This window comes from Perca fluviatilis, chromosome 17, assembly GCF_010015445.1.
Source record: "Perca fluviatilis chromosome 17, GENO_Pfluv_1.0, whole genome shotgun sequence".
NCBI lineage: Eukaryota > Metazoa > Chordata > Actinopteri > Perciformes > Percidae > Perca > Perca fluviatilis.
In genome coordinates, this window is record NC_053128.1 from 4,148,358 (window position 1) to 4,175,734 (window position 27,377).

The following is a 27,377-nucleotide window of genomic DNA, read 5'->3' on the forward strand; positions in this document are numbered from 1 at the left end:
AAAGATTTTGGACTGATTTTGAGTCTTACTTTTTTGAACCCACCAATCATCTGTTTCTACAATAATTCAGGAAATGGTGCTCTTGAGTATCTAATTAACTTCATCATTCTGTATGCCAAATTTTATATCACAAGCAGAAATGTTCTAATTCATATCCTAATTTGTACATTTTCTCATAGAATTTAAATCTCTACTGAAGTCACTTATATCGTTGGATAACAAAAAAAGTATTACAATTGTGGAAACTGTTGAGCTTTTTTCCCCTGAAACCTCTAACTAATTGTAAATTTATGTTTTCATGTACCTCTTTTTATTTATTTTTTCTATGTAATGATTTTCCTTTGTATTGCTTCGTATGTTTTTTTATTTTTATCTTCATAAGTTTGTACACTTGATGTTCATGTGCTATTACTGTTTAGGCCTACCTGATTCTCTGTGTACTGCATTTTGTCAATAAAAAAAATAAAATAAAAAAAAAAAGCTTCTTCTTCTTCCTTATGGTTTATTGGCGGTTGGCAAACCAACTTAAAGGTGCATCACCGCCTCCAACTGGACTGGAGTGTGAACGAGACATAAATGCAGGGGGAAAAGGGATTATGTTGCAGTTCGGGGTATGTCTATTTCAAGCTGTGACCCTGCTACGTATGCATTTAAAGATCCCATGACATGGTGCTCTTTGGATGCTTTTATATAGACCTTAGTGGTCCCCTAATACTGTATCTGAAGTCTCTTTATAGACCTTAGTGGTCCCCTAATACTGTATCTGAAGTCTCTTTATAGACCTTAGTGGTCCCCTAATACTGTATCTGAAGTCTCTTTTATATAGACCTTAGTGGTCCCCTAATACTGTATCTGAAGTCTCTTTTATATAGACCTTAGTGGTCCCCTAATACTGTATCTGAAGTCTCTTTTATATAGACCTTAGTGGTCCCCTAATACTGTATCTGAAGTCTCTTTTATATAGACCTTAGTGGTCCCCTAATACTGTATCTGAAGTCTCTTTTATATAGGCCTTAGTGGTCCCCTAATACTGTATCTGAAGTCTCTTTAGGCCTTAGTGGTCCCCTAATACTGTATCTGAAGTCTCTTTTATATAGGCCTTAGTGGTCCCCTAATACCGTATCTGAAGTCTATTTCCCGAAATTGAGCCTTGGTGCAGAATTACAGCCACTAGAGCCAGTCCCACAATGAGCTTTCCTTAGTATGTGCCATTTCTGTGTCTGTAGCTATTGAGGAGGAGGGGGGGCAAGGTGGAGGGTGGGGGTGTGGCCTTGACCAACTGCCACTTTGCTTGTTTGAAAGCCATGATGTCTCTCTCTCTGGGCAGTCAAAGCAGAGAAAGGGGAGGTAACCTTGCTCCTTATGACCTCATAAGGAGAAGATTCCTGATCGGTCCATCTGAGCTTTCATTTTCTCAAAGGCAGAGCAGGATACCCAGGGCTCGGTTTACACCTATCACCATTTCTAGCCACTGGGGGACCACAGGCAGGCTGGGGGAATGCATATTAATGTTAATGTTAATGTTAAGTTAAACTGAAAGTCAGCAGTGCAATGATTTGTTTCATCAATTCATTAATAATACTAAAAATAAAGATAGAAATATAGACATCTCATTGAGACGATCGCATTGTTTACACCCAATACAATTTGATTAACACATAAAATGAATTCAATCCAATGAGTCCAAATGAAGGCAGCAACATTGGACAAGTAGTAGAATGAACAGGAAGCTTCTATTCTTGTGTTTACAATATTCACAAAATTACTGTTTAGCCCAGTGTGTCCAAATCTAAGTCTTGATATTATCCCATGTCTCTTGCTCCTTATTTCTCCCACTTACCTTTGTACTCTTTAAAAGCTTTATCATTTCCTCTCTTTCTCCCATTGCTTTTGACACCTGTCCTTTTTTCTATGTTCAATAATGCTCTTAACTTCTGTTTTGCGTAATCTGCCATTTCATTACCTTTGATACTATCTGGGCTTTTCTAGTGCCAAGGATGAATCAATGAGTTATCAGGAGCCTGAGATGGTGCAATTTCCCCCAGCGTATTTCCTTGGAGAACGTTGGCACCAAGATCCTGGTCGCAGCTGTCGCCGTGGTCCTGCTGCACTCCCTGCTGAGCTCAGCGATGCCCTGCAATGTCATGCTGCGTCCTGCTGAACCCTGCAGCTTCCCGCTACATCCAGTCACTGTTCCATTATTAATGTGACTACTATCGCCACTGTTCATCACACCCCCAACCGGCTCGTCAGACACCGCCTACCAAGAGCCTGGGTCTGTCCGAGGTTTCTTCCCAAGAGGGAGTTTTTCCTCGCCACTGTCGCACTGCTTGCTCTTGAGGGAATTACTGGAATTGTTGGAATTGTTGGGGCTTTGTAAATTATAGAGTGTGGTCTAGACCTACTCTATCTGTAAAGTGTCTCGAGATAACTTATGTTATGATTTGATTTGATAAAATTGAATTGAATTGAATTAAAAATACCTTTATTTCATCAAAGTCTGCAGACATTGCCTACAACTGAATTTAGTGAGCAGTGCAACAATATTAAACTGTAAAGAATACCAAAAAACCCTCCTCATTCCAGCCTACAGTTTCTTGAAAAATCAATCATACACAGAAAACAATTCTTAGAAATTATATCATGTCTCCAAGTATGCCAAATATGCACATGCAATAAAATATCACTGTAAACCCATTATTTGTATTGTGTATAATATCTGTTGTACTTTTATCAAAATGCCTGGTCTGCTGTCTGAATGCAAAAATATGCAGGGGCATTATTACTTATTTTGATGTGTCAATGTGGGCAAACGTTGATTTTTTTATGTTTATGAGAGTGTGAGTACAATATTTTTACTGGCTGTAAATATAACAAACTATTAATTATGCTATTCTAAGCAAGTTAAACTTCCCTTTTATTTCATAATTAAACCTGACAGTTTTCTTACTCTCATTGCCCAGTAAAAGGAAATGTTGGATATGTAAAACATATGAGCAACATTCTATTTTTAATACGATATTCAAAATTCAGGCATAGCCTACATATGCCCAGTCCACGTGGACTTATCAGACACCAAAATACAAATTAAGTACACCGTTATATCAATTAAGGGCCTAATCTAATTAAAAAAGCAATAAATTAAAGAAGAAAATAATCAATAACATTTATTTTATTATCTTGCTTGTAAAAAAATAGTAGTGTCGTGTCGTCATAGGAGGAGTGTCGTGTCGTCATTGCGTTTGCCAAAAGGACTTCCCATCATAGACTGTAACAGTCTATGCTTCCCATATTTGGCTGCAGCTTCCTGTGACAGCCCGGCGCCCCATGATGGTGTGCATTTCGAGCGTGTGGCAGCGGTGCTCCGCGTTTGCCGCGCGGCTCCAAAAGAAGCACTTGGGGTGTAGTTTAGCAAGCTTTTCAGCCAGGCACTACAGCACCAAGACGGCACGTCAGATACCAGGCATGGAGTACCAGGTACGCTCTTCTACCCATCTTTGCACAGGCTGCTAGCGAGCTAATTAGCTAGCCGCCAGTGCTAGTTTGACAAGTTTGTAACCGCAACCGCAACTCTAAGTTGACTGAACAGTGTTCACAGATGGATGAAAACATGGCTGACAGTACCATATGCGACTTCGTTTATTGTAGCTGGCGTTGTAGAGCCGAGTGACTTTAAGCTGGCAAAAGAAGCTGTTTGGTTCTGAGTGACTGCTATGAAAAATTACAGTGTGGACAGAGCTCACAGCAACACACAGTAGTCCGTTGTATCCTACGTCTGTTGCCTCACTGACTGACTCAACGTCAATGTTCAACCGGTGTGCTAACACGCGGTAAACCTCTCGTGCCGTGAGTTTGACTTGGGCCAGTCCACATTGCAAACTTAAGTGTTTACCTTTTTATATTATGTGGGTTTTGTTATTAACTCATATATCTTAAAAGCTATACACGTGTTCCTGTCAAGACACAAGAAAAACACTGACTTATCTTCAATAGACCTTTTTTCACGGCGGACATGTTGACATAGTCATAGTAGGAAAAGCACAGGTGTATTCAAAACAATTAATGATGGCTGCATTCCACTTAGGAGAGACCCTGGTATTGTGCATGCTGACTCACTGAAATAGCTCACTGGGACACTTGATGGAATTGATCCATGGTCAGCTGTGCTTTTCCTACTATGACAAGTCAAAATGTCTGCTGTGAAAAAGGTCCATTGTTGTAGCTTAAGGTTAATGCAAATCAAGATGATACAGGCACTGTCCATCGCATTATGTATATAGCAACCCGTTAACATGCATTAATCATTCAAAATCCATTGTTGTAGTAGTAGTAATTACATGTTTGTTTGCCTTGTTCTGCTTTGTTGTCCTTGTTTTAGCGTTTTTTCTATCTCTGTTCTAGTATGAACAATAAGAGCAACACAAAACTGGAGTCAATTTCCTTGTGTATGTGCACATACGTGGCCAATAAAGCTGATTTATTTTTTTGCTTTATTGTTGTTGAGCCTTATTGTTTTTTTTTAATAAACATGCCTGTTGCAGTTCCACAACTTCTTAAATTATAATGGGATACATGTGTCATAAAATCCACCTACCAGCACCCTTTTAAAGCTCAACACGTAACAACTGGTTTGTTTAATCTCTGTACTTGTACAGATTAAATAAGTGTCATAGTTGACTTTATTACGAGGGTGTATGCAGGGGTTTTCCTGTACAGAGGGATTTTTTTTTTTTGGCAGAATTTTTGGACTGGTATTAACCTTCTCACCTGATTCTCAATAAGAAAAATAACGAATTGAACGACCTGCTAAAAGCATGCGATTTTGAAGTTTCCCAGTGCTGCTCCTGCATTGTCACCGGAAGCCTAAAATTAACAAAGGTCTAGTATTTTAAGAAAATAGATTGTTTGCACAATCTGCAGCAGGACAGTCCACACTGCAGTGAGGTGGAGTCTGTGGGGGTGTGTCTGTTATGGAGGTGTAGCGGGGCATTCCTGCCATAAAAGGTGATGCAGCATTGTCAGACTTTACAGAAGATGATCTACCCATGGGTAGTGATTTAGGAGGCTTGACAGAAATGGTAAGCAGCGAGACCTATTATTACTTTTTTAGCAGGAGGCCTAGTTAGAGATACTCAGTCTAAATGTATTGTATAGTAAAACATGTCTTCTTGTAAAGTCATCATGGCTTTTGTCTCATTGCAGCTGTGTGTGTATGTCTGCGTGTGTTTCCATGGTAATAAAGTAGCAGATCAGGCAATGCTCATATATGTGTTAATGGAGTCCAAAACTTTCAAATGTCCAAAACTTCACTATGCTAGAAAACGGAAAACCTTTCATTTTCTGTTGATAGACTTAATGATGGAAAGACTGATCATGTCAGAACTAAACCTTTCCAGGTCCAGCTTAAGGAAAAGTTTTCCCTTTACCCTCGAAAGCGGTTATTAGCTGACCAAGCCAGTGGAGTCCTCTAATCAACAGATGGATAAGAGCTGGACTTCAATACAAGATACCGTCAGACATGAGACCCTGACTCTACTTAACATGTTGCTCTCACTAAACATTTGCATGTAGAACAAAAAGCCCGATTGGTTGACTTGTGTTTCACTCCTAGCAATAGGTCAAATGCAGGGACAGTGCATCATGTCCAAGCTTCGGTCCTCTGTGCTGTGTAGACTATGGTGGTTTGTTTTTAAGTGTGCTGTGTGGCTCTAAACGTTTCACTCTTTGCTTTTTCTGCAGGATGCCATTTGCACTCTGAACACACTACAGACCAATGCTAGTGCTCTGGAGGAGGTACGACGAGGGCGGGGCAACCCTCAGTTGCAGCTCCAGGCCATGAGAGGATTCCTTGAACGAGCCGGCCTAACAGTGAGTCAGCTTTATCAGCATAAATAAACGCATATAATAGTGACCACTTCAAAGATTAGAAATGCAGTGTTATTGTTGTCTGATTTGATAAGAGAATTTATGTGTGGGTTTCAAAGGTGGAGGAACTAGACCATCTCAATATCATTCATGTGACGGGAACAAAGGGCAAGGTGAGCTAACTAGACAAACAAGTTTGTTTTTTTTATTTTGAATTGTGTATGTTGCATTTCAAAGGCCCAGTCAGTAATTTGACCATACAAGTCACATGCAGATGCTTTTACATAAAGAACTGAGAAGTCTGAATGGCATATATTGATCCGGCAAATCCTTTGTTTACATTTAGATCACAGACTTACTTTTAATGTTGAACGCTAAGCTCCAACTACGCAAGCTCTGACAAAAGGTCATGCACACATGTTTTTAAACGTGAGTTTGACAGCTAAACGAGGGTGGCCTCTTAAATGTTTGCATTTATCTTTCAGGGGTCAACCTGTGCGTTTACTGAGCACATGTTAAGAAGTTATGGTTTCCGCACTGGATTTTACAGGTAAAACTGCCCCCCCCCCCCCACACACACTTTTTTTTTTATTTAAAGAGGGGTGGAGGACAGGGAATGTTCGTGGGTAGATAAAAGGTCAATTATTACATAATTGTCTAACAGCAATATTTCGTACGTAATCGCGTTTTCTTTCTTTTATTGCAATTAAAGCATTATTAGAGCATTTTAATGACATTAGTCAGACTTTAGTTTGCATCCATCAAACACGTTTCCAAAACCTGCATGCACGCTGTAGCGTCCCAGAACAGTGGCTATGGATTCCTACCACAGGACCCCCCACCCACAGTTGCAAGGCAAGTCGGCTTTCGACGTAAAAATCCACCAAAGCACCTTTACACATGTTTGAGTAATGTATTGAGTCAGTCTATTGTTTAATCTAGCTACTATTGTGCTTTGTTAAATTAATAACGCTGTAGCGGAAGTGGCCGTCATTCCTTATGGGCTCAAATTTGTCTAATTTGTAAATAACATTTGCTTAGGTCTTAAGGGGTATGACTGTTGGTGGTAGTTGTTGATTTTGTTTAGATATGGCAAATTGTAATTATATACTGTATGTGATGATTGGTTGGACCGTTGAGCTAAAGCAATGCTAGCAGCAGCTGTTACTGGTTGCCATAGCAACTCCAAACATCCTGGGCTGTAGTGGTCTCAAGCCAGAGAAATTGAACATGCTTCTATTTATTTTATTTTTTTGTTAATGATTAATGCTTTGTTTTTCATTGATGAGGCTAAATGTTCTATTGTCAAGTTTATGTTCATAGTGTTATTACATTATCTGGGTCACATAACAGTGATTAGGGCTGTGCAATATATCCATATTATTATATTGATATCGTGATATGAGACTAGATATCATCTTAGATTTTGGATATCGTAATATCGTGATATGACATTAGTGTTGTCTTTTCCTGGTTTTAAAGGCTGCATTACAGTAAAGTGATGTACTTTTCTGAACTCACCAGACTGTTCTAGCTGTTCTATTATTTGCCTTTCCCCACTTAGACATTATGTCCATATTACTGATGATTATTTATAAGTGTGAAAATATTTTGTTAAAGCACCAATTGTCAACCCTAGAATATCACCGCAATATCGATAGCGAGGTATTTGGTCAAGAATATTGTGATATCTGATTTTCTCCCTATCGCCCAGCCCTAACAGTGATACAACCAAAAGATGTATCCTGGGATTCATTCAAAACTTTCATTTGTTTGAAAAAGTAATAAATGGGCGCCTGGGTAGCTCACCTGGTACAGCAGGTATACATATATAGAGGTTTACTCCTCGACGCAGCGTCCGCAGGTTTGACTCCGACCCGTAGCCCTTTGCTGCATGTCATTCCCCCTCTCTCTCCCCTTTCATGTCTTCAGCTATAGAAATAAAGGCCTAACATGCCCAAAAAAAGTAATCAATTAATATTAATATATATATTAATATTACATTTGGCTGAAAGAGACAATTATATTGTTAATCGCAATTATTTCTGAGACAATGAATTGTATAGCAAAATTTGGAGTTGTTACAGCGGAACAGTATATGCCACATAGGAGTGGGCTAAATCATCTAAAAGCTGGAAACCTGAAGATTAATTTTTCTAAGTAAATAAAGTTTTTCTAGTTATGAATCAGAAATTTAAAAAAAGAATTAAAATAAATTGTGGAAGTGTATAAGGGCTTAAATTATGATGGAAGTATTGTATGTGATGGCCACTCCCATGTGCACTTATGTCTCAGAAATTGTTGACAATGACATTTGAAGATTTCTGTAAGAATTGTATTTTTCGGTGATTGGATGGCGAGCACTTTAGTTCTGGAAACTGCTCAGAAACCCCCTAATTGTCGATCTACCTAGGAAAGCCTCCGATCTCGATTTGCCCTCAGTCTCTAGTTTGTGGTTGTGATGTTTCATGAGGATTATCCTGAAGGTCACAATAGGTCATTTTAAACAGTTAGGTCAAGTTTAAAAAAAACAAAAATGGTCATTGTAATAATACTGTGGGATTTTGTCAACATTAAAATAAGGCAATGCCTAAGCCCCACTATAACAGCTGAAAATAACAGTGGAGTTTGACTTGTTTTTCTGCTATTATTCTTCAATATCACCCAGCTGCACTGGAAGCACACTTCCACAGTTAAAACATTCAGCTAGTGCCTGCAACAGTGCTGATAATAGGTACATGTTGTACTATTTTGGATATTGTTTTATACAAATTACATATGTATTTTATAATACATTAGTTGGATCAACCAGTAAAGATTACGGAGAGGAACCGCAGGTGAAAATAGAGAAATAGTTTGAGTAGCCTAAACACGTCAATCAGTGGCAGGAAGAGAGATGGAGCATGTTTCCTTGGAAGTTATCATCTGAAGCAGTGAGGGACATAAAGCCAATTAATGCATTGCACAGGAATGTACTATTTTAATAGCACATAGCATTACATGCATTCATTTAAAATGCCATTTGTGGTCACATTGATTTTATGATATACCATCATTGGTATGACTCTGTTACATAGACCTGCAAGTGCAATAACAAAAAATCATAAATTAAAAATAAGGAAAATAACGCAGTTAACATTTATATTGATAAACCTTGCCATGGTATGCATTTCCCTCTACTTGGCAAGTAAAAAAACTGTCTCTAAACACTCCTCCTTTTGATTCCTTCTTTGTTGTAGTTCCCCACATTTGGTTCAAGTCAGGGAGAGGATTCGAATCAATGGACAGCCCATTGGAAAAGAGCTCTTCACTAAATACTTCTGGCAGGTTTATGGACGGCTGGATGAAACTAAGGTAGGTCACGGAACCAGGCAGAGATGTATAGTTTTAAAACACAGCCCCTTTTCAGTTTTAAATGTAACTGTTGGACTAGCTGAAAAGAAACTTGACCGCCAGTCTAACCATGGCTACTCATTCACTTCACTCGGTGAAATGATTCAATGGATTAACCTTTAATCGTCTAAAGGTAACCGTTGGCATTCCAAGCAGTGGTTTCTGTGTCTTTTTACCTGATTGTGCATCCTGTTTGTATTCCTAGCCCGAGTAGAGCTTTATTCTGTATTATCAGTGTCACAGGTTGTAATTGAGTCAGTAGAAAATGAGACCCCTGATGTCAGGATGAGCATGACCATCATGTGACAGCACTCTTTGGTCACATTAATAGCACTCAGTGTGCAGTTTGACCCCTTAAATACTTTGGACACGCTGACATTCAGGTTGTCTTCAACCGAAGAAAGTCTTGGTCGACTGAAATTCCACCTACTCTTCAACCAATTGATTGGTCAATGGGGAAAAAAACATCTGCATGTTCTCTCTATATTAACTAAATTGTCCACAGTGCACTCTACAGCACTCTAGCTGGTAGTGTTGTGTATCCATCAAAGGTGGAAGGCAAGGAGTTTTTGTTTTAACTACATTTTAGTGTTGTCTTTTTTTTGTCAACGCTGTCAATGTTGATATCGGCACAGTCGGCGTTTAATGACTGCAGTGCTGTCTTGTCATTATCATTAACAAATTTAACACATCAGCAGAGGTATTCATTTTCAAACGTGCTAAGTGGCTTGACGGTTAACGTTGAAGTATGGATTTGATTTGTGTTTGTTTTTTTTTGCTGACGGTAATGTTATTAGTGTTAGTAAGTTAGCAGCACACTTAAACAACCAGACCCAGGGTGAGCATGGAGGGGGAGGCTGAGTGAGAAGAAGAAAGATTTCGCATATCAGCTCTGAAATTGCATTATGATCTGCTGTGTGCTTAGAAGTGGGGAATTTTAACATTTAAATAAACGGAGCACTGCTTTCACTTCCATGTTGTGCTACATTCCTGCTAATGTACAACTCTTTGCATGTTTTCACAATGCATCTCCTAGAAGCAAAATATAAATAATATAGTACCAAAACGTTTTACCCAAAATTAAATTAACAGATCACTGTTTTCACATTGGGACCTAAAATAGACAAAAAATAAGGTTCTAGTTCATCTCCTAGAAGCAAAATATAAATAAAGTTGTACCCAAAAGGGACTCTTCACCTTCTGCGCCAGACATGAGCAGCAGATGATTTTTTTTTTAAAGTTTTGCCAGTCTGCTCGCTGTTGTATATTACACTTCTACTCTGGACAGCTGCAACATTTAGGAAGGTTTTTCACAGGCTGTTTCTACAGGGTGCGTGTGCGTGCAGCGGCATGGCAGCTAGGGCAACTCTGCTGGAAGTAGGGCCTAAAGTCGCTGGCTGGTGTGATCCCATCACATGATGGTCTCTAGTTTTTCTATTTGAATTATTTATAAGATCCTGAAGTAAAAAATATTCTACACACAGGGGCATTAACTGGTGTATATTATTGTATAAAAACGTCTTTATTATTTTTTTTTTGACCTCTTTAGGATGCCTATGGAGGGACGATGCCGGCATACTTCCGTTTCCTCACCATCTTGGCCTTCCATGTGTTTCTTCAGGAGAAGGTGCGCTAGCAGGCCTCTGCTGCCTTAATCAGCAGCCAGCAAATTATTTTCTGAAGAAATAGTTTCTTTTAGAGGCAAAGCCATTTTCACTTAGCCTGGGTGCCAGCTGAACTTAGCCCCGCCCACAAAATTCGAGGTCGGGAAGTTCGGTCTGGACTCGCTCCATTGAGAAGCAATTATTGCCCGAACAGGATCTGTTCGTACCAATCAGATCAATCAGATGTTGGACAGATGATCAACAGTAACAGAATCAACCACGTCACCAAAGAACGCTTGGGTTGAATTTGTTGAGATGTGTAGATTCCACCATCGCGTCTGTTACAGAAGATATCGACAGGCATTCATTTTAAAATCCTCAGCGGAGGAGCCGCAACAACTGCTCGAAAGCATGGTAGCATTATATGGTGGAGCGAGATAGAGAGAGACTGAAGAGAGAGAGCGTTTTATGGTGGAGAGAGATAGAGAGAGACTGAAGAGAGAGAGCGTTATATGGTGGAGAGAGATAGAGAGAGAGCGTTATATGGTGGAGAGAGACTGAAGTAGAGAGCGTTATATGGTGGAGAGACGTAGAGAGAGACTGGAGAGAGAGAGCGTTATATGGTGGAGAGACGTAGAGAGAGACTGGAGAGAGAGAGCGTTATATGGTGGAGAGACATAGAGAGACTGAAGAGAGAGAGCGTTATATGGTGGAGAGACATAGAGAGAGACTAGAGGGATCGCCCAGCGGCGCTAGAAACAAGCCGTGAATCGGAGAAATAAAAACGATGTTTAATAACGGTCATCATTGCTTTTACCTTAAACAAATGATATATCCAGCTTCAAAAAGGTCTAAAAGTCGGAAGTTAGAACGAATGCATTGTGCAAAGAGTGGTTGCTATGGAGACAATACACAGTGTTGAGTTCTGTTGCTCTGATTGGTTATAGGTCTATCCAATGAAAGCAGAGTAATTTTTTTTCCTGGTTCGGTTGGAACACGCCCCATAATCACAGCCCAATGGAGCGGTTTCACACTCCCATTCTGACTAGAATCTGAGTAGGACCACATCAGGCTAATTTTCACTGCTTCTTTGCATTTAAATGCAACGGCACAAAAGTTGAAAGATTGTCCACAATGTAAAAGGTTCATTCTCTGCAGAGACTTCCTGGCAGTCGGGCCTGTAGATGTTGAGGTGTCTTGCGCTGGATCAGCGTGTGTTGATGGACTGACATCACTATCCTCAAGCCCACTAGCAGGGCAAAAGTTTTGTTTAAATTACTAATTACTAACTTGCCTGAAATCTAAACAACTCTGTTTTTTTCCAGGTGGATTTAGCTGTAATTGAAGTTGGGATTGGTGGAGCATATGACTGCACCAACATTATAAGGTAAGATTCAATAGTATAAAGCAATAGTAATTTACTGTCAGGCTGGAAATGGTGAACTAGAATATGATTATTTTTACATTCTAGATCCCAAATTATATTCAGACGTGATACCCATTTGTCGTTTGTGAGCTTCAGAACAGACTTCAGATCAGACACTTGTGAACAAAGATTGTACAAATTGCATTTTTATGTTTCATATTAGAGAATGAAACTTTAGCTTTAGTTGCGCATGACTGACATGTTTCCTTGATACACCAACACACAAAAGCTGTAACATCAATAAAGGTTTGCACCCAGTAATGGACTGCTGTAGTATTGCATAAAATGTGCTTGTTAAACAATATCAAACTTTATCAGAGAGAACACTTGCCGGTAGCAGAGCGTTGGTACACAACCTGCACTATTGTAGACAGGTTTATTAAAACAGGTTTATGTTTTTCATTTAAATGTCTGGAAGACCTCAGTAATGAAATTGACTAATCATATTTTAGTTTATTTTCATATTGTGTGTTTATATTTATTTATTTTAGGGGTATGCAAAACAAATCGATTCACATTCGTATCGCGATTCAAGCTCTACAGATTCAAAAAGTGGTGGCGTGTATTCTATTGTACTGAAATGAGTTTAGCTCGTCATTCCCATTGATGGCGCTGCGTCAAATTCACACTGACGCCTGGGCACTCTTGTTATAATCAAAGGAAGAACGAGTGCAGCAGAAGCACTTTAGTCGGTGCAAACCTCACAGAATTAGAGAGAGAGAGAGAGAGAGAGAGAGGGTTATGTATCATTTTGGTCATATCATCGGTCTCAGGCCCCTGAATTGAATCAAATTGAAATTGTATCCTGGCATACTTTGTGATATCAGTAAAAATTGTACCGTTGTCCAAAGAATTGATATAATATTGTATCTTGATTAAACGTGTGATTTTACACCCCTAGTATCGATACACGGACACCAATTATAATTTTTTTTTATAATATAAATTGCATATGAGAATTGAACTTCTTGGTCCTAGAGTAATAAAAATCAATTTTCCTCTGTGGTTGTGTGTCCACAGGAGGCCGTGGGTGTGTGGCATCTCCTCTCTGGGTATAGACCACACTCAGATTCTCGGAGACACCATTGAAAAGATCGCCTGGCAGAAAGGAGGCATCTTCAAGGTGTGTTGGCTGTACACGTCAGTAATGGGTCATCGGGATTGCACTAAAATATTAATTTTTTTTTTTTGTGCTTTCAACATCACCTAACAGTATTTGTCAGCAGATGGAGTTTGCTCTGTTGTCATGGAGATGGATGATGTTCAGCTTTATATATATTTTTTTTTAATTTTATTTTAGAGCTGCAAAGATTAATCGAATAATTGATTAGTTGTCAACTATTAGATAAATCAACTATTTTGATAATTGAAAATTTTGAAAATGTCTTTAAGAAGAAAAATCTCTGAATATCTTTTGACTTGTGGACAAAATGAGAGGAGGATTTGAGGATGTCCTCTTGTGCAGTGACGTCACCCATAGGTTTCTGAAGAGCCCAAATGAAGACCGACCGCGCTGTGAGCTGGCTGGTCTTGTAGACACGAGGCTTTGATTTCGCTCGTTAGTCGGACAGTCACGCTCAGACAGCGGCTACCGAGCAGTGGGCAGTGGCCTATGACCGGGAGAGAGATACAGTACTTGTCTCTCTTTGAGATAACATGTATGCACTGGATTCTACATTTTTTTCTGAATTTGTGTTTAGTGTATTTGCTTTTCTTGCATACATATATAAATATTTTAGTGTTTCAGTCAGTTTGGAAGGTAAATATAAAGAGTTGTACAGAAAGTGGTAACATACTATGGCATATGTTAATTAGACTTAAGCCAAATACCGGACCAGTGTACCGAATTTTACCACTAGGTGTCGCACTTGACTCAGCCGTTCCGATTGAGACTGATGAGAGAGCCCAGTGACTAGTGAGAGTATAGCAACTCCAGTCCACATGGTGGTGGTAATGCACCTCTAAGCCGTGATTTTTCTGCAGTGTTTACACTTTGCCTGCTGACAAACTATTTGATTCAGAAAACAGCGATGTTATTGAGAAGTAGTTAAACTAGTAATGCTACTGCCCAACACTGCTTGCACTACATGTGGGATTTAGTGCCGTGATGCCCTCGGCACAGGTGGCTAATATAGGCTACTGTTGAATTTGCCAGAAGGTGAATGTCTGTTCAACAGGTTTGCATACAATCAAACCGGTTTAGCCTCCTAGACTGGACCGGACTTGTGGAACCAGAAATTGACCCAACTCTACATAACACTAAGAGTACACTGGTAGACGGACAGATCCGTGCATATCCAATCAGAGAGGCATAAGCAGACCTTAATTACAACATGATTCTCGGTATAAACTGACTAAAAATATTTGTGTGGAGCATTCCACTGTTTTGTTGCTGGAACTGAGAAAGCAGGTAGAGCAATGTATTGTATAGCAGTCTCCCCTCGGTGATGATTGTGTTTGTCTTATTTCACTGAGCTTATAAAAAAAAAAAAATCAAAGCTCAATAAGTTAGACTTATTTTTATTTTATAATATTGCACTATTGCAATATTATAAAAAAAAATGAGTTAGTTTTTTATGTCCGAAGCTTGTTTAAATGGTTTATAAACAGGGATGGGCATCGTTTTGATTTGAACCATTCTGATTCCAATTCCGAATATTCCTTTAGATTACGGTTCTTATTGATTCTCAATTCCGATTCTTGGAGAGGTGGAGTTGAAATAAGTCACACGCTTATTTCCCAGATAAAAGTAAAATTTTCAATGGTGATTTACAGTTATACCGGGCTTTTTTTCAGTTATACCGGGCTTTTTCAAGGTAAAATAAAGCCACACTTAAGTGCGCTGCTTGCTGTGCTCTATGACTGCTCTAGCGCCTGGAAGTACGGTGGCCGCTACGGAAATCAAAACTTGCGAATGTTAAATTTGGAACTGATTGCGTTCAAAACCATAAAAAAACGATTGCATTGGAAACGTAATTTTTGAACTGGTTCTGAGTTGGAACTGGTTTTCGATGCCCAATCCTATCTATAAAGTGATTGTATTGTTGGGGTTTTTATTTTAGAGTGTCTTTGCTGGGGGTATTGTGCAATACCAGCAAGAATACATCGTCTCAAACTGTCGACAGCATTCTGTGTGCTTGTCACCTTGCAAGTTTATTCTTCCAAGAAGGAATACTGTAGAAAGGTTTTCCTCAAACAAAAGGCCGTTCTTTGCATTCCTGGGACTGAGAAACACCCATTCTTTATACTTGAATTCAGACTTGGTGAACATTAAAGTTCTTTAAATTAAAACTACTTATTGTCTTACAGTCGGCTTACTAATGTGCATGTATTTTCAGCCAGGAGTTCCTGCCTTCACAGTCAAACAGCCAGAAGATGCGATGGTTGTGCTCAGGAACAGGGCCAAAAAGATGAGGGTAAGTGACCAGTCACACTAATGCAGAGTTTCCAGCCAGGGATTGCTTAGAGAAATGTCCAGGGGTAAATAAAGTTTTAAATAAGCTTGGCTGTTGAAATCTCACCTCCAGCTGCTCAGTTTTATGTAATGCAGTCTAACCTGTTGTCGTAGTGTCCTCTGTGGGTGTGTCCAGACCTGGAGGACTACCAGACGGATTGTGTACCATTGCGTCTGGGCCTGGCAGGGCAGCACCAGCGGTCCAATGCCTCCCTGGCCCTCCAGCTGAGTCACACTTGGCTGCAGAAAAGATGTCTACCAGGTGGGACGGGTTGTCTACTAACATTTGAACTGTGTGTCAATTCTTAAGAGAGCTACCTCTCTTTTTGGGATAGGGCAAGTGTATCTATCGAACCCCACACCTCCCACAAATTTGTCAACAATTTAGCATGTTGGTTCATGTCTGAATTAATGCCAGGCTAGAGTTTGCCAGACCATCCACACGCTGCGGTGCGTAGTAAGGTCTGGCTACTCCACACAGCATTCCGGGATAGGAGAAAAACCTGCTCTGGTTTATTGGCATTTCTTAAAACCAGTCACAATTGTCATGGAGCTGCTGTAAAATAGTTGTGTGAGAGAAAACTCAGTCTAGCTAGCTGTCTCACTTTACCCTGCAGCGATCTGAGGAGCAGTTAATCATAGTCCTCTTGAATCCACGGGAGTTTAGAATTACAACACAGAAAGTGAATGGAAACGGACATTGGCAAAAATACATGGATCCTGTCGGAATTTGCCACCAGAGCAATCCCGCAAGTGGAACGTCAAGGATATACAGGTAAACTAGGCTAGAGTAGACATGAAGACCACAGCAACACACATGACAATATTAAATGCAGGTTCCATCTTGTTAGCAACACCCTAATATAGGGCTAGACATTTAATCGATAAGTAATCCAAACCAAAATTCAGAACCTAACCAAAGTAATTTCACCATATCGGTTATTTCGTTTTTTTTTTAATCCTCTGCAGCATGGAAGCAACATGGAGAGGAAGTGTTGATTTACACACTCTGAGTGGGTCCTCAAGACGGTGCAGAGAAAATGCCATTTTCAACCGTTCATTTTGAATGGGGATAGTGTGTTTCCGCTGCGCAGCGGCCTGCGGCGAAAGGTTGAGAGCTGTGAGAGTCCCGTACAGTAAACAGGAAACTCCTCTGTCATACGAACATTTTAAAGCATGAAACCCAAGCACTGAACTACCTGGGAGTTTGGGTAACAGCGAACTGTTTCCTGCAACTACAAAGCAAAGTTTTTTCATAAAATGATTTATTTTCAAGCAGTGTGTGCTTGGAAATTGTAGGAAATATTCAATACGTAACCATATGCACTCTTTCATTAGAAAATAAGTCCCACCTTTTGAGCATATTTACAGTAGGCTACACACCTTGTCAGTGAACAAAAAATAAATAATAAATCTGAATTTGAGTAGTAATCGAGATAAAATGTTCAATTAATTAATTTTAGGTCCTATTGTCCAGCCCTACTCTAATACATGCATTTCTCATTTGTCATCTCTAAGATGCAAGGAAATTATGCAAAGAAAATACTTTAATAAAAAAAAAATTGTTAACGAGCCAATTTTAATTTGTTGAGAACATTCCTCCATTTTAGCCTATAGAAATGTATTTTCTTCCTCTTGGAGAGGGGAAAGAGGTTAAAAAGGAAGCCTTTTATAAACGCATAATATGGTGCGAGCACTGTGAATGCTTCTGTAAATGTCCTGTCCGAATACAGCCGTAACTGACACCTACAGTACATCTGAATGGAAAGAAACCTAAACAAGCAGCAATGTTGTGTATTCCATATCTGAAAAGCGCTAAAGCCTATATCAGTTTTCACAACAACCTGTCCTCTCTCAACAGATAAAAGCTTTTCTTCCACCAGTGTTGAGAACACGGGTGTACTTCAAGTGACTACCTTCAAGCCCAGCCCCATCATGATAAAAGGTGAGTCCTGAAGAATCAATCACTGTAGAGCAGAGAAAAATGAGATTAGGACAAAGAACAAACACGGTTGGAAGGATTCCAAAATCTACCCGCCACTCAATAGATTATTAAATTTTTTTGGCTGGTGAGTGAAGCAAATCTAGCAGCCACTTACATCTTTTACCAGCTAGTAGCTGGTGCTAATATCCAACCTTGCTGTAAAAGCAAATGGCAACATTTTAAATGCATCCACCCGATTTAAAAAATAAAAATAAAAAAAAATAAAAACAAAGATGTCAACCGTGGCTGTTCTTGGCTGCACGTTTAAATTATGTAGAAATGTCAATGTCCTTGTCGGTTTTAAAATGCACAGTAAAACTCTTCAAATGTGAGGGAGCCATGATGCTACTGTTAATCGTGTTGTGTGAATCAGATTTTATTGAAATTAGGGCTGCACAATTCATCACAATTGAAATCGCAATATGGACTAGTGCAATATCCAAATCGCAAGGGGGGCACAATATTTGTCAAACCATTCTGAATGAAGTATTGTGGTGCTGCAGAGATGTCCCGGCCTACAAATCGTATCCTACAGACTAAAGAAAAGAATCTTTGTTTGGTACAGAGCCTTGCAAAAATCACACTATAATCATTTTAATTTATTTCAATGTTAATAATTTTCAATGAAAATGAGAATAATGATACAAAAACTATCATTCCCTCCAATATCGTGAATCATATCGCGATATAAGTCAAAAAAATAATAATAATCGCAATTAGATATTTTCCTCATATCGTGCAGCTCTAATGGAAATCCAACATTGAACCGTTACCAAGCAAAATGTGACCTCATCCAGGAATGTTATCTGTGTTTGGTGTCAGGGCTGGCAGACACGGAGTGGCCTGGGAGGAATCAGACTCTGAAACACGGAGCAGTCACCTACTTCTTGGACGGAGCTCACACCATGCGCAGTATGCAGGCCTGTGTAGACTGGTTCAGAGAGACTGCAGCCCAGCACGAAAGCAATGCAAGGTGAACATCACACTCTAATGACATGACACTGGCACATGACACATCCAAACTAATACATTTTCGATTTACTTATTTTTTTACATTTACACCTAGCATCTTTTGCTATGTTTATGCCTATCATCCACACTACGTAGTTTTAGAACCCCTATCAAACGGAGATTTAAAAAAAAATAAAAATTAAACACGGATCACCCCTTTTTAGTTTGAAAACTCAGGGGTTGCATTTTAGTCTGGACTTGCAAAAACAGAGACCTTTGGAAACGATGATGCAGACATCCACGTTCAGACCCCTCTGCGTCGCCACGAACCCCTCTCCAAGCCCTCCGCCGTAGTTCGACGTGCACCTCCAAAAAAAATATATTTTGCGTTGAGGTGACGCAGACCACAAGGACTGTGATTGGTCAACTGGTCCTGTGTGTTGATAGTGGGTGTTTCCAGCAGCCTACTGTGGGGAGTAGCAACATGCTAGTTCACGGACATCAGCTTAGCAAATAAACTCACAGACATATTTGGGTTACAATGATGGGGTAATCCTTTTTGTAAAGTGTCTATATGTCAGTAGCGTTTTGAAATTAGCACTTCGCCAGCAAGCAGTACTTTGTGGGCAGTTGTGCTAAAGTTTGCTTAATATATATTAATAACATGAACTGGCTGGCAGACACCTCGCAAATAACCTCAGACTTATCACCCCGAGCATTATGGCGGTGGAATGCACCGTGATGCAAAGCAACCCCGACACAAAACTCAAAAGGTCCCAACGCCGTAGGTGTGACGGCGTAGCTATGGCGTGGAGTTGACGCAGAAGCATAAAACAGCCTTTATCAGTCACACTGTGTCCTTCGCTGATGAGTCACGCCCCTATTACGTGACCTTTTACCTGAGGAAAACAAACCTCATCAGCCTTGAGAACCAGTGGTTATTTCAACATGGATAACAGCCGTTTTGGACCTTGTTGTAGATGCCTGCAACTGTTCAGTTATAGTGCGTTCCATTTGTACTCTGAACACCCACCACCCCCCCACCCCGACCTCGGATTTCTGGGCTCGGAACTTGGGCAACCACCAAGTACCCCGAGCTAAAAATCCAATATGGCTGCTCTGTGCGTCAACAGTTGTAAAAGCTGTAGTAACATAAAGTTATAAGCATTTCGGTCTTATATTTGTCTCACACAGTCCTGTCCATCTTCGATCTGTGGACATGTTCCTACGCTGTTTGTATACACAAAAAAACAGCATAATGCCTTGTTATAAACTGGCATTGGAACAGAATGGCTAACCTGGCTAGAGCTAATGAAACAATAAAAATCTGACTTGTAAATGGACCGCATTCAACTTGGGTGCGACGTCAGCTTCAGCTTTCAAGTTCCAAGGTAAATGGAACGCACTATTAAATCCTGCATTCTAAATGCTTCTAATGCCAATTTTTAAATGACAATTTAGAAGTAAAATGTAAACACACACACCCACACACACATGTTACTACCTGCAGAAATAAACCACACCAGTGACGCAAACCGCCAGGTGAAGCACTCTAAAACGTTCAGAAGGGGTGGTACAGTTCCCAAAACCCACGGTTCGGTTCGTATCACGGTTTTAGGGTCACGGTTTTCAGTTCTGTACGGTTCTTGTTATTTTTTCTTTTAATCTTTAACACTCCAGAAATATAAAATTTTATATTTATATATATATATATATATATATATATATATATATATATATATATATATATATATAATATATATATATATATATATATAACATAGTTCTATCTTGTAATCATGCACAAATGGAATTTGACTTTAAGCCCATTATTGGGACCTTCTCTGAGGAAAGCTAGCTGAGATTTTGATACAGCAAGAGTGAAAACAATGATGATTTCAACAAGCTTTTCATTTATTTGGCAAAAGAATTTGCATGTATCGCCATTTACAGGAACATATGTGCCCTTTTTAGCACATGAAGATTGAAATATTACAGTATAACAATTGAAATAACTTGCATTTATCAAACTAACAACTTCAGCGTAGCTCTTACAAAAATACAGGTGACGTGACCTGCAGCACTCCACAGTCCACCGTTGAGGAGCGGTGAGACAGATTCAGCAACTGCCTGTTTCTCGCTCAAAATGTTTTCAGAAACACGTTTCGGTGAACTATTTTAGTACAATATGAGATGGTATTCCCAACGAGACGCCATTAGTCTGTTTTGAAATTCGGGAGCAGCCAGCCCCACGTGACGCGTTCGTCCAATCATCTGCCATGTGTTGCGTTTGTCACGCTCCTCCCGCTCGTCATTTCTGGTAAGTGTTTTAACATAGGTGTTGGCACAACGGCAGTAAGTGGTTTGTGCACATTAGAAGTGTATTGACGAACCGCGCTACGCACACACGCTCCGAACCGGGAAAAGCGAACCGTACGGTTCGGATGTTTTTTCATGAACCGTACCACCCCTAACGTTCAGTATACTCGCCATTCCCAACGCAACAGTGTGACTTCATGGAAACGCCGTAACTGTTTATACTCGCGACAAAAGTTGCAGTCTTCTCCTGAACAGAGGTGTCGTAACTGAGGAAAGGCTACCGACTTTGCTATTTCTACAGACTAGAAGAAGAAGAAAAAGGTAAACAATGGCAGAACTGGCAGCAGCATTGACGTCAATGTCAACAGTGGCTAAGATGATATTTGAGTCAATGGATAAGGAAGAAGAGCTGCTTTTGAGCCTGCTGCTTTGAATAACGCTAGACATAAATATGGTGAGTTCAATATCCTCGTGAAACAAATGAGTAAGATAGACGAAGAGAAGCACTTTGAATACTACAGAATGTCTGCACAACGATTTGATGACCTACTTAGTCGGATTAAGCCTTTCATTCACGATACAATTTTAAGATTTACAAGAGACTTGCAGTCACTCTGAGAGTCCTGGCATCACGTTTCCCTCAAATTCGTCCATGCTTCCTGTTTCTGCTTTGTTGTGCGCCGCTGAAAAAAATAGAGTGGTGCGCAACCTCTGGTCGCACACTTAAAATCCATTTTAAGAGTCCAATCACATTGTCGTGCGACAGGTCGGGAACGGCCACTGTAAAGAAGGCTTTAGGAGTTGCACCCTTCCCCCAACAAGACCACGTTCTTAATGTCCACTGAGCACATGTGAAATGTTTTCACATGAAGCTGTAGCCCAGCCGGCTGATCTTCCATATTGTTTGAGGATATGAAATGAGCCTAAGTGGAAATAAGACCACCCATTCTGATACTCTAGTATCGGAGCACCTCCCTGTGCTAATGACTGTCCCTCCTTGCTTTTACTAAAACAAACACTTCAGACATTTTCTCAAGCAGCTCAGCAGTACTGATGTAAAGCCTTGACATGTTTGTGTTGTAGTGGACCTGTGGCCAGAGTTTTGCTGTTCAATGCCACAGGAGAGAGAGACTCGGCAGCCATGATTAAACTACTGGTGGTGAGTACTACTGCTTTCAGCAATACAGGGGGAAAGGCCATTGTCTTCACAGCGATTAAGCAGAAGGTTGTTGTGGGTATTGTAGTATGTATATGTGGAGTTTGTTGTTGTTTTTTTCATTTCAGTCAAATGTCATTCCTATTTACATTCTAAAATTATATATTATAAATACAGTATATTAGATTGTTACACTTATTTATACAGTATAAATACATTTATATGTCTTGTCTTAAAACGTCAGTGACTGGAGAGGTCTGCACCTTTTTACGTTCTAAGACAAGACGTATACATTTATATATGCTGTATAAATAAATGTGTTACAACAATCTAATATATTTCTAGTGTAAATCCGCAATATTTATGCAGAATTTTCAGTTTGACAAATATTAGTTGTGTTTGAGGTCGGACAGTGATGGCATGTGGCTATGAGTCGCTCAACAGGATCGGGAAAATAGCTTGCCAGTTCCCTGCCGACTTTGCTAGCCTGGACTAGTTAGCCAGCTGGCCGTTCAAGTTTTCAAATGTAAACATTTGGAGCTCCAGCTAGCAAGACCTAGCAAGACCTTCTCTGTAGTTATCTCATGACTATGAGTCGCTTGTTGGGAGGGGAAAAGCCACTCACCAGTCTCCTGTAGGGTTGGGTACCGTTTGGATTTTTACGATTCCAATGCCAAACCGCAGCTTTTAAAACAATTCTGATTCCTAAACAGATTCTTGAAAAAAAAAAAAATGTTATTGAAAATTATTTAAATTTAACAATATGGTTAATATACTTTTACATCCATTTTGGTGAGCCCAGAGAGAAATTGTGGCCTTTTAAAAGTAGCATACATTTACGGTATCTAGCTAACGGTAGACTACAGAGAAAATATGATATTTTTATGTCCGTTTCGGAGCAACAGAGGGAAAATATTTCAGTCAACATAAATTTGCGTTCTAATCCGGTCCGATTCCTACCGGTTGCGTAGGAACCGGTTCCATAGTGGAACCGGGTTTCGGTACCCAACCCTAGTTTCCTGCTGACTCTGCTAGCCTGGCCGCTCAAGACTTTCAAATGTAAATATCAGGGTAAAGGCAGAGGAAAGGTTGAGGATATCAGCTGTGCCCTATGGCTACGATCTCAACCACGTTCGAGGCACCGGGGGAAGCGTAGAGGAATTAAACACCGACTGTGACTTCTCTGCTGGGCATCCTGCCAGCCAGTGTGCAGGCGACTGACGGTGAGCCGGTGGCCTCCGTGCCTGTGTCGGTGTCCAGCGGGATGTTGGAAGCTTTTTCTGTGTGCCAATCGGACGGCCACATTCTGCTTTTCATGCACAAGTTGAAGGAGCAGATGGGATTAAATTTTACTGAAATTGTACCTCGTACGATTTCCTGTGACAAATAATGATTTATGGATAGAGATATTAAGGATTTCACAAAAATAAAAACAACTTTAAAAAAAAATGTCATTACATTTATTTTTTTTATTTTTTTATGACATTTTTACTAAAGGAGTAGTGTTTTTTTTTTTTGTTTTTTTTGAATGAAGAATTGGACAGGCAAATATACTTGTTTCTGATTGGCTGAATTAGAGAGAGCAAATGTAATTCTTACTTTGCTGTAAGTAGGAGCAACAAGTTGGCTCTTTAGAACATTCTTTAGTGCAAGTTTTAGAAGTTTGATAAATATGGGCTCAGTTATATAAGGCTCTGCATATTCAACACTAAAAATCTATGTATGAATGAAGAGCATAGGAATAAAGCCATTTTCATATTTAATTAGCTATAATCGGGGGGGGAAACCTACCCGATTAACCTGATTTTAAAGATGAAAATCAGATCGTTTCCCTGGCTGAAGGATATATATCCTAGCCAGTACGGACACACGCCATCATGGACCCTCTAATAAATCTCACCAGAAGGAGCACTGGTCAGCTCACTAATAACTGTGTAAGCAGACATTTATGTCTTTCTTTTTTTCTTTTCAGCCATGCCATTTTGACTTTGCTGTGTTCTGTCCAAACATCACTGAAGCCATCGCTTCTTGTAATGCAGGTGAGATCATTGAGTCCGTTGCTTTCGGCTGTTGATAACCAATATAAAACCTTTCCCAAAAAGGACAATACCTGTGGTTTTTAGCCCCTTAACTACAAATCATGTGCACTTTTCATGACTGCTAATTTTTTAACTGCTTAGCATAGTTTTGAGGTTGATTTTCCCACCTCTGGACAGCCAGTGGTTAATTTAAAGAAATAGTTGAACATTTTGGGAAATATGCATGTTTGCTTTATTTCCAAGAGTGAGATAAGAAGGTTGATATCACTCTCATGTCTGTGCATTAAATATAGAGCTAACGTCAGGATGGGGTTAGCCTAGCTTAGCATGACTGGAAGCAGCGAGAAATGGCTAGCCTGGCTCTAACCAAAAATGAAAGGTATACTAAGCAGCATTCCAAAAAAAAAAAAAAAAAAAGAGAGACTTGTACATACGTAATTCCTCTCAATCATCACTTGAAACCCACTAAAGTGTGTTGCGGTGTCTGTTATCTACAGAGACCTTGCCTTCTGCCTGTATTTTCTTATTTTGGTCATTTGCTTTTTGAGCCAGAGAGGAGGGGCCAACTTTGATTTACAAACCCCAACCAGCAATGCTGCCTAGGATACCTTTTTCGTCACTTTTTACAATGTTTTTATCATTTTTTGCACTTTTTTCAATGTTTTTGACACTTTTATAAATGTTTTCGATGCTATTTTTCGCTACCACCAACTTACTACCAATAGTAAATTTTACATGTATTTTTGGAATTCGTGGTCAATAAATGTCATTTATAGGAGATTATACCTTATTTTGAAATGATTTTGACTAATATTAGAGGAAGGTTTTGAAACCATTTCAATTTTTTCAAATGCGATAAAACTAAATACCCACAATTCAATGAAAGTAGTAATCGAGTACTTGCAATTGTACTTAATTTTTTGAGTAATTTGGTTAAAAAGAAACCCATATTTCTGATATAGAAGTTTTGAGAATGGGTCAAATTTGACCGGAGGACAACATGAGGATTAAATCAATACTCAAACAGACATGTGTAAGGTTGTGTCTTCATTTGCCCAGTGCTTCTCTCTGCTTTGTCTCTGGCTCTATAGCGGGGGTTGCCTGATAGTCACTGAGCACAGGATGTTTTTGGTCTCTGTACAGACACAATGGTTCTAAACCTAGCAATCTCATTTTGACAAGAAAACCTCAGGAAACTGCACAGTCACTGTAACTGACATTTTTTGATTTTTGGTTATGCAAGTAATAAAGAAAGCCAATAAGTACATTTTCCAAAATGTTGAACTATTGCTTTTACACTGAAGAGATATTTGAAAATGGTCCCTTTTCCCAGATCTATCTGTAATACTGTATCCTGAATCTTGAATATTAAAGTGCTTTTGTCTTAACAACAAAAAAGAAACCGAAAAACTATGAACCTTCCCATTCTGTCATTTCCACACCTCTCAGACCAGCAGAACTTCAATGTCTCAGTGGAGAACATGTTGACTCGCTGCTTGGACAACGAGAGGAGCTGGCATCTCCATAACAGCCTGGGGGATAACAAAGGTACACAGCTGCTCATTGAGGACAGCCTGCCCCTTGGCTCTGAAAAGAGAGCAGACAGCCTGGTGTTCCCCTGCATCCTCAGTGCCCTGCAGTGGATCACCCAGGGCAGGGACTCAGTGCTGGAAGACCCAGCCAAGAGAGTCTTATCAGTTAAACCCAGCATCATGGCCAAAGCTGTTTCGCTCCGCGATGCAGCCGAGATCCACATCCTCGTCACTGGAAGCCTCCACTTGGTGGGAGGAGTACTCAAACACCTCGACCCAGCTTCCTCCAAGTAAACGGATCACATGAAGTTTGTGAATTCAAAACAGTTGAAATAATGGGATGCTCTGCTGGCGTGTGCATTTACCTTGTTGGAAGAAAAATGATATCTGTCTGTTTAGATGAGGTTTTTGTGGTACAGTGACTTTAGGTGTTGACCTGAATGGGCTTAGCTGCACCCAGGTTTTGTTATCTTGTAGCTTTTCTACAGTGGCTAATTCTAGGAACCTGTAAGTTTGGACCAAGGCAGCTCCGCGCCTCACAACATCCCCAGTTTCACCCAGAGCCTTACAGACAGCTGCACAAATGCGTGGAGCTAATGTCTTTAGTCTTACTTGAAGCTAAATGTTTACAAAGTGTACATTCATGTACACCACAATGTGAGCTGAGTTAGCTAACTGTGTGTGCTTCATCAATGCCCCCAGGATGAACCAGAGTGGTGTGATGGTTATTACATAACCTTTCCATAAAAGTTGTAGATTTATGGCAGCAAAATGTGCTACATGGAGTTTTCTGATTTTTACCATCTATTTGAAACACTATTATCTTTTACAGTATTTTTATTTTTTTTTTATTAAAGAAAGCCATTTTGCACGGTTTCTATTTGACAATGTCCTTCATACACATGGCCTACTCTCTTCTTTTTGTAGAAGTGTAAATGTTACATTAGAATCAGATTAATTCATGTAATCAAATTGTCTAATCTATTTTACACTGGAATTATAGTGAAAATGGTCCTTAATGCATAATAATGATTAAATTATTTGACTGTACTACATACATCATTGTATGTATAATGGTGAAAATTATTGAAACTTTGCTCTTATCATTCTGGTCTTTATGTTGTCATGTTCAGTGAAACCTACCACTGTCTTAAGCTTTACAGGTATTTCAGATTCACCCTGCAACCCCCAATTTGAGTTTTAAATCTTTTTTAGTTTTTATCAAATAAACAACACTGACTGTTCATGTGGAAACATCAAGAATGCACATAAATGCACTTAAATGGAATTGGTCATTGCTGGCATCTTAAATATGAGTAAATAAAAAAATATGGAAATTGTGTCTACCATTGTTTTGATTATTTCGTGGATTCTTTGTGAACCTAATAGACTGTGTTTTGTCTTTTCAATGTAACCTATCCACTTTCAGAGAATGTCTCATTTACTACCAATCAGAGGGACTCCCTTAAACAGACCGTAACCTTCCTCACAATATATAAAATAAACGAATGTCGTATTTTCGTTTTTCACACTTAACCCATTATGTGAATTGTGAAACAAAGTGTTCATTGGCTGTAACCATAGAAATAAAATGAACCAAAAATTCATTTTATATCTATGTCTGTAATGGAGTTATTGCCATTAAGTAGTGTCC

The 27,377-nt window shown here is 39.6% G+C and overlaps 1 protein-coding gene across 1 annotated transcript; it reads left to right on the top strand.

Annotated features, from left to right (window-relative positions):
• Positions 1-3,277: 3,277 nt before the first annotated feature.
• Positions 3,278-27,069, top strand: fpgs (folylpolyglutamate synthase). Its single transcript, XM_039780474.1, has 15 exons — positions 3,278-3,477; positions 5,740-5,868; positions 5,985-6,038; positions 6,351-6,415; positions 9,105-9,219; positions 10,808-10,885; positions 12,188-12,249; positions 13,309-13,411; positions 15,627-15,704; positions 15,857-16,004; positions 17,604-17,687; positions 18,549-18,699; positions 22,080-22,155; positions 24,125-24,191; positions 25,641-27,069. Exons 1-15 carry the CDS (start codon positions 3,328-3,330, stop codon positions 26,015-26,017), a joined length of 1,737 nt encoding a protein of 578 aa, XP_039636408.1. The 5' UTR covers positions 3,278-3,327; the 3' UTR covers positions 26,018-27,069.
• The last annotated feature ends 308 nt before the right edge of the window (positions 27,070-27,377 follow it).